The following is an 8,165-nucleotide window of genomic DNA, read 5'->3' as shown; positions in this document are numbered from 1 at the left end:
TTGAGGCTCTGGAAGATGGAGACTGGAGAGGGGGTGAAGAATTGGGGGGGTGCAAGGACACCGTGGGAAGGGGGGTCAGGTCAACCTCTGTTCCCCTGAGGGTTTAAATGCCCCTGGGTCTGCCCTGGCCCCGCCTTGTCCTTGTGGCCCCCGCTGACCTGTCCACACCCCAGACCCCCATGGGCATCCTGACCCCCATGGTCCATCCTGACCCTCTGCCCCCCCCAAATCTCCTGTGTCCCCCGGGCCTGTTCTGACCCCCAGATGTGTCCACACCCTAGACCCCCGTGGTCCATCCTGACCCTCTGCCCCCCCCAATCTCCTGTCCCCCCAGGCCTGCCCTGACCCCCAGGGCCTCCTGACCCCACCTCGTACCTGCTGTCCCCCCACCCCAGCCCCTCCCTCCGCCCCTCCGCGCAGGCCCCGCCCCTCCCGAGGCCACGCCCCCCGCTGACCTGCCCCCCCTTCCCCCGCGCTGACCTGCCCTCCCCGCCCCTCCCGCCGCCGTGCAAATCTCGCGAGACTCCGCGCGCTTTCACTAGTGTGTGTTGCACCAATCGATCCGGGCCGGGCCGGGCCCAGCGCCGCGGGGAGGGGGCGAGACCGGCCCGCACCTGCCCCGCCGCCGCCCCCCGCGCCGCCAGCCCCGGGGCCCCGCAGCCCGTGCCCCCACCCTCCCCCGCACTCGCGCTCCCCACCTGCCCAGGCGTCGCCGCCGCCCGCCGAGCCCTCCCTCGGGCCTTTGTCCTGCCGCGAGGCCTTGCGGCTGCCGCCGGCCTGCGCGCACCCCGGCCGGGCGAGGTTTCTTACGCGAGGCCGGGGATCCGCGGCCTAGCCATCCTTTCTCATCCTCTTCCCCGCCCCGGAGCCGGGCGAGGAGCGAGCCCCCACCTTCCACCCGCCACCCCCCTCCGCCCGCTGCTGCCGCCCCCTCCCCTCCGCCCTTCGCCGCGTGGAGCCCGGTGCCCGCAGCGGCCGTGCGTGGCTCACGAGAGGCCGCGGAGCCGCCCCCGGCCTCCCCCTCCCGCCCGTGCCGCCGCTGCCGCCGCCGCAGCAGGTTCCCTCCCTCCTCCTCCTCCTCCTCCTGCTCCTGCCCCCGGCGGCGGCGGGATCCGAGCGGTGCCCCGGGAGCGCCCGGCCCGGGCGGGAGGGGAGCGGAGCGGCGGGGCGGCGGCAGGAGGAGCAGCGCCAGGTGAGAGAGAGAGAACCCCCGGGGCGGCGGGGGAAGCGCGGGGACCCCCCTCGCCTCCCTGCTGGGCGCCGGGCCCGGGGCCGCCCCGGGGCGGCGGGGCCGTGGGGGGTGCGGGGAGCCGGGCAGCTCCCTGGGCCGCGGGGGAGCCGGGGGGGGGGCGGAGGCTCCTCAACGCTCCCCCGGGCCGGGCCGGGGTCACGGCGGAAGGGCCCGAGGCCTGTGCCCGGGTTGCGGAGCGGGGCCTGGGCCGCGGGGCTGCTCGCCGGGCAGGAGCGGCGCAGGCTCCGCGGGCGGGGGGCGGCGGGGCGGCCCGGCCGGGCAGCGCGGAGGCCGCGGGGGGAGGTTGGAGGGGGTGGGCACGGCCTGTGAATCCCCGGCCTAGGAGTTGAGGCGGTGCTGCCGGGTGCCGGGCGGAGGAGGAGGAGGAGGCCGAGGCGGTGCAGCTGGCGGCGGGCACGGCTGCTCACTCACCGCCGTACTCTCAAACGCGTGCCTCTGTTCCATCGGGAGGGAGGGAGGGGTGCTGAAGTCACCCGGAGGAGCGGGGAAGGGCAGCGCTGGGACGGCAGCCCCTGCGGGATGGAGGGGCCGGGCAGGCCCGGGGCGCGGGGGGAGGCTCCGGAGCCGTGGCCGCACCCGGCCCGGGGTCCCGTTCCTCGGTGCTCGCCCCGTGTCCCGCCCCGGGAGAGCCCTGGGAGCCCCGGCACATCCTCCGGCCATGCCTTGGCTGTCACTCGGTGCCCAGATTTCCTGTTCTGAGAACCGGGCTGGGAGCTTTGTGGGGCTCTAAAAGCCCGTAGTAGAACCAGGGTCCCCTGCTAACCGCATTTAGGATCCCATTAGTTTTTGAGGCATGTTGCTGCTCTGGGAGAGCGGTGGTAAATGCCCCCAGATGGATTCACTCTGCCCTCTCTAACTCAGATCTGCAGCCTTTGGAGGAAACGGCAGGGACAAAATGGACAGTTCATAAAAGGAACAATTGTGTGCTGCCTGTTCTAGAGGGCACTTGCTGCCCTTCAGGAACTTTCCTCGTCGCATATGCTCATATGCTCTTTATACAGCAAATCTTTATCTTCTGCCTCCTTTTTTTTTTTCTGCCTTAGTCCAGAAAATGAAACTGGAACAGACATTTCTGGAGATGAACTTGATTGGCGCAGTTAGGAAGATGCGATTCACAGTTATGATGAACATTGAAATCTGTCCCATTTTTTCGCAGTTCAGTATTCGAATTGTGTATTTCCCGATTTTTAACCTGTTTGCACAGCTGTGCTGGTTGGTGCTGTTTTAACCCTTCAGTAACAGCATCCGTTGTGTTGGAGTGCCAGGAGGTGCCCAGGGCCTCCAGTTTACAGAAGCAGCCGTTGAACTGGGTGTATCTGATGCTTTACTCTGCAAAGTAAAAGGTTTAAACAAGCATTATTTTCTTCTTATGTTCTTCTAATCTCCCTCTGCGCTTGGAAGAACCAGCGCTGTTGTCAGTGAAATCGGGAGTTCAGGCAGATCTGGTATGTCCAGGATTGGCCAAAAGTGAATTATGGGGTAAAAAATACTGCTTTTTTTCTTTTCGTAGTGGTGCAGCGTGGATGAAAAGCTCTGAAGCTTTTAGCTGTAAGAGTCTGGCCCCATGTTTTCCTTAGAACAGAGCATCCAGTGAGAGACTGTGACATAATTGGTTTCTTGGATCTAGAGATCGTGAAATGGCTCGTGCAACAGATAGAAGAGGAAACTCCAGCAGGGCGATGGTTTAAATACAGTAACATGGTGGCAAAGTCATGTTATTATTGCATGGTAATCTTGCAAGAACATGCTTACGCTGCAGAACAGGCACTTTGGAGTCTCAGAATGTGACATCTCTCTCCTTCGCTTTGCATAATCCCGGTGTTGTTGTCCCCCAGCAGCAGAAATGATGGAAGAACTGCACAGCCTGGACCCGCGCCGGCAGGAGCTGCTGGAGGCCCGGTTCACCGGGGTCGGCGTCGCCAAGGTGAGCGGGGTCCTGCGGGCGGGCACCGCGGCGCGCGCCCGCGCTGCGCCGGCCGCGCCTTCCTGCCTGCACAGCACAATGTTTTGTATCGATAGTTGTGGTTTTTTGAGCGCTAATTTGCTTGAAGTGTGTTTAAGAGGAATGCAAATGGGATCTCTCCAAGCAGATGTTTTGCTTTGCAGAAGATTTTGGGTTCTAATTACATTCTTAGGGAGTTGCTCCATCCTAAGGCAGCTTGTGCACCCCAAAAAAACCCATAACCACTTTGACTTTGGAAACGGGAATCTCATCAACTCTCCTTTCTCAGAGTGTGCATTTGGGAACTGAATTTAGGCACTTGTTGGATACAGTTTCAAGTTCACTGTGCTTGATACATGTAACCAGACTCAATATATTCAGGAATTTGTTCAGTTCTTTGTGGGTGCAAGATGCTAAAATTGTCTGCTGGGTCCCATAGAACACACACACCAAGAAAAGAGCATTCGAAGGTAAGCTCCCCTGTATCTGTGCTCCTCAACCTGCTGGTAAAACCCCGTCTTTGTCCTCACGTACAACTTTGTAACTGCTCAGTCGCCGCCTTTCTTGAGGCAGCAGCTCGAATCGTAACGTCGTGTGGTTGCTCACATCAAGCTCTTACTGCTCCAGATGGTTTTGGTACTGTTAATGGCTGTTCTCAGAGCAAGAAATGGTGGTGGACTCATCTTAAAGCAGGTCAGTGATGAGGAGTTCACTCTGGAGGAAGACACTGAGTTTTGGACACCATCAGGGTGGATGGTAGAACAGTGTATCATTGCTGGGTAGTTTTCAGAAACCTCGTAGAATCATTTTGGGAAGAAACTGTCAGGGCACTTCTCTGTTCTCTGACGAAACTTTGTAGGTGCTGCGTTTCTTAGAAGAGTTCAAAGCGAATCAGAACTTGGAAAAGGGTTTCATTTGAGGTTCTCCTCTTCTTTCTGATCTGCACTTCACTCAGGACTCAAGGCCAAGTCTTGGAAGGGAGCATAAGTGAAATATTCAGCTGTAAGGTGGTGCAGTAAGGAGGATTAACACTACAAGCTGTTAATGGGTAACAATTCCAGTTACCAAAGGAAGATTCTGGGGTTTTTCGATCTTTTTCCCCCACTTTTCAGACTTTTTTCTAATCTTAAGGCCTCTAGTGGCGTCAAAGTTCATGCTACATAATGTATTTACAATCTTGCAAATCTTGTTTTATACAACATTACAACTTTTTATGTACTTTTTATCTGTTTCTCGCCTTTCCCCCCATGTGGGTCACTTTAACATCTTCAGCTGTACCAGCACAGATAAGGCCAAACACCTTTCCAGACCAGCTGAGACTTGGAAGCACAGGCACCATCGTCGCTTTACAAAGTGCCAACATGCTCAGTGCTCACAAAGAATGTGAGAAACTATTCCTTTTACAGGAATGACCTTTAAAGATACCAGAAAGCAAGTCTGAATTATGTTTTCAGTATGTTTGCGGCAGAAAGTACAGGCACCTTCTCTGTAGGGTGAATATTGAAAACTCATTTTCCTTCCTATCCAAGTAGAAAAGCCTCGTTTCTCGGAGCAAAGCTCTTCTGCTACTGGGTTTCAGTTCTACCTGCTGTTCTGCAGCACAGCGGTTCCTTTGTATGGGTCAGTAAACCGAAGTGCGTTACGGTGTTTGTTTCGTTGCATACTTGCTCATGTGCAGTAAGTCAGCCAGCCCTTGGTGCGAACTAGCATGACTCTGCTGTGTCGCAGCACATCTCGGTTGCAATATTAATCCCAGCTGCTGCCTTCCCTCCCAGGCTGGTGCTCCACATGCCCTCCCTGCCCGCAGGTCTCCGTGCGCCGTGCTCCGCGCTGGCTCGGTCGCTCGCCGTCTGAAAGGGAACACTTGGGAAGCTGTGACAGGACTGGTGTGGCTCAGCAGGACCGTGCAGCGCCAGGCCGAGGGCAGGCTGCGCGGGGCTGGTGCCACCTAGCGGGGCCGGGCCTGCGGTCCTCCGGGGATGGAAGCTTTTCTGCTGCTGTTTATTGCATAAAAGGAAGAAATGTCATCTTGGGTGCTCTGCTATTGGGTGAAGGCGCAGCGGTTGCGCCTGAGCTTCCTGCCGGCCGCGGGCCGGCCCCGTCGCTTCGTGTCTTTGGGCAGGTTTCTGTCATGTTTAAAAATACAGGGTGTATTTTGGACCCGCAGAAAACTCGTGCGCTAATTTACATCCTAAGCACAACTGCAGCTTTAGAGCCCGTTTCCCTGCGTGTTTGCAAGTGAAGAACAACTGTACGTGTCTCTGAGAAATGAATGAGACTGAGCTCATCTAGAATACGTTTTTAGGCTGGAAACTAGAAAAAGAGAGGCTCCTCGCCATCGGAGTGCTGGGATTCTGGAAGAGCTTTGCAGTAGCCGTAGGAGAGGCCAGCAATCCTGAGCTCGTTGGAAGCAGCCGTGCGCTGCACCTCCCGCGGTAGCTGTCGGCGCCGACGGCGACCGGGCCCTTCGCAGCCCAAACCTCTCAGAATTCTCTCGCAAGTCTGTGATGAATTATCTCGCTTAATGGCTGGAGAAGATATTTCTCTAGAAGCTCGGCATTAATACATGGAATCAAATTATGAGCAAGGAATGTTTCTAGGCAACTGTTACACTCGTGTGGTTCATCCAGGTCACTAGATAGCTTCAAAAAGCCAGCGACGCTTTAGATGTCTGTTCTCGCCATATGGTGAAGTGCCATTTTTCCCCAAATTCACAAAGCAAATCCTCGAATTAACACACGACTATCTGACACCGACCAGTATTGCTGCTTATTTAGCTCCCGTTCATGTTTACTTGCGAGGGGAAATGTGAGCGTGTTCACTTGGGGCGTTATTCTGACTTATCTCAGACGTGTTCCCTGGGTCAGGAGGCACAGAAAACAAGATGCAGTTTGTTTCTCTGGATAACATTGTGGAATTTGGTCTGGTTTTATTTTCTGCCTCCCTTCCTCTATCTGGGTGCTCACTTGGAGATACCAGGCGGGTATTTGTGTCATTTCCACAGAGTTTTCTGGATAAGAATTGAAGTAGGTAGTTGTGGTGTCTGTACGTGGCTCACCAGGCGGCCCATGGCAGCAGCACACGTGTCTTCTGCACCTTTGGTCTTTTCAAGACCTTCAGGCTAAGTTGTGTGCATCCCTGTAGCTGAACTGCGAAGGCTGGAGCGTTTCTTCGGGGTGACGTTCTCCACGTGCTGTGGGAATCTTGCAGACCCAGAGGGCTGTGCCGGAATTGAAGGTTGTTTGCCTTGGTGGTAGCCAGTGCTCCCTTTCCTCCGTCTTGGAGGCAGCGTAAACAGGGAAGTAAAAATAACCTGAAGAGTGTCACTTTTGCTGCAGAACATCTGCCTCCAAAAATAGAATAGAGCAGCGTTTACTTGTATTATTTTGGTTTCTACCCTTTCTCTGTCCTTCTGGCAGTCTGATCGGTTCAGTGGCGGCTGGGTGTGTGGTCTGCTGAGCAGCACCTTGAGCAGCAGTGATTCCGAGCTGGGGTTGGTGTGTGGGGCGGGCGGGGGGCAGCGGTGCCGCGCGGCCGTGGGCCTCCCAGTGCCCGCGCCTCCCCAACACCGAGTTATGGCAGTTTCCAAACTCCGAATTGAATCTATCAGCCACCACAGAACGTGCCAGGACTTTGTGCCAGATACTTGAACATTGCTTGGATGCTTCTGTGTGCAACATCACTTATTTCAAGTGTGTTGTCTGGCTACCAGCGCCCAGAAGTGTCTGTCGGATCTCGGTTCTGTTTCGGCCCTGAACTGAGGGTTGGGGTGAACTGCACGACCCTTCTGCCCAGGTTGCCATCGGTAAAATGGAAATACTGGTTTTTCGCCCTGGGAGAACTCTTGAGGCTCAGTGGACGCCAAGCAGATGCTGTTGTCCACCTGCTGACCCGCCTGGTACAGCGGAGGTTGCCTGGGAGCACCTGAGGGTGGATTCGCTTCCCACGGCAAACAGATGAAGGTGGTTCGGCGCCTTCTTTCTTGGCTATAATACGGAGTTTTTCTAAAAGCTCAATTAAGAAGCAGGCTGTAATTTTCACACTTATGCGATGCTTGAAATAAGAAGATATTAATTAAACCTCTCTTACACAGTAGCTCTGGACCAGAGTAACTGGCATTCAAGCATTTCAGTTTGGTGTAAGCCCGCATGGAGTCAGCACTAACTTAGTGGAAATAAGGATTGGCTGTTTCCCTTTGAAATCTCCTGATTTAGTGTAGAACCCAGAAGAACCCGGGTTACCTTGGCTTGAGAATGACGCACGTCTCCGCCGTTGATAGCAGGGGGATTTTGCCGTGCACGTTGCTGCGAGTGCACGTTGAGACTCCAGCTGGGCAGCAGGAGTTCTGGAGCTCCGTCAGCACGAGGGGTCGGAGCACAGAACGGAAACCGCCCAACGTACGAGTTGCGGATGGGCCTGAGGAGTCACTTTTGGGAGACTGGAGAGGCCGAGGACGCGCACGAGTCTCACGAGGTGTGAAGAGGAGGCGGCTGAGGGCGCTCTGAGGCAGATTAGCTTTGCTGTGCAAGATCAATGGGAGCTGTTATTGGGCTGTTTCTATTGAAGCTCCAGCCATTGTGCCGCACTTGCGGCCTTCGCAGGGCTCTTGCAAAGGGAGGAATGACTAACCAGCTCGGGTGAGTGGACAGGTTTTGAGTTCCTGCCTTAGAGCAGGAGGCTCGAAAGCGCCTGCTATGGTTGCATCCGCGTCTCGACACGGAGGTCGTGCTGCGCGCAGGCAGCTCACGGACTCGGAAGCAGCGCTTGAGGGGTGAATCACAGGGAAAAGAGCATGCCGGCTTATCTCAGAAATTCCTTGCGGAGGAGGAAGTGTGTGCTGCTCTTGTGCTTGTCCTCCGGGTAAACACTCCAGACACCATTAGCTTGGTTCAGATGACCCACGTGGTTGGGATGTTTGCGGAGCCCCATCACTGGTTCTCTGTACAGGGTGCAGGGGGCTGTGGGTGGTAC

At 56.3% G+C, this 8,165-nt stretch overlaps 1 protein-coding gene across 2 annotated transcripts in view; it reads left to right on the top strand.

The window, feature by feature from the left end:
• Window positions 1–530: 530 nt before the first annotated feature.
• The window catches only part of TLK2 (tousled like kinase 2), a 32,024-nt gene continuing 24,389 nt past the window's right edge, over window positions 531–8,165 (top strand). Inside the window, exons 1-2 of one of the 2 annotated variants that reach the window (XM_082071215.1) lie at window positions 531–1,192; window positions 3,091–3,176. In XM_082071215.1, coding sequence (XP_081927341.1) covers window positions 3,096–3,176 — 81 coding nt within the window. In that variant the 5' untranslated portion in view covers window positions 531–1,192; window positions 3,091–3,095. Of the gene's footprint in view, window positions 1,193–3,087; window positions 3,177–8,165 lie in introns of both variants that reach the window. The other variant, XM_082071214.1, reaches the window with a different exon arrangement.

Source organism: Streptopelia decaocto (genome assembly GCF_964273445.1).
Source record: "Streptopelia decaocto genome assembly, chromosome: 22".
NCBI lineage: Eukaryota > Metazoa > Chordata > Aves > Columbiformes > Columbidae > Streptopelia > Streptopelia decaocto.
This window is presented reverse-complemented; position numbering and strand designations above follow the sequence as displayed.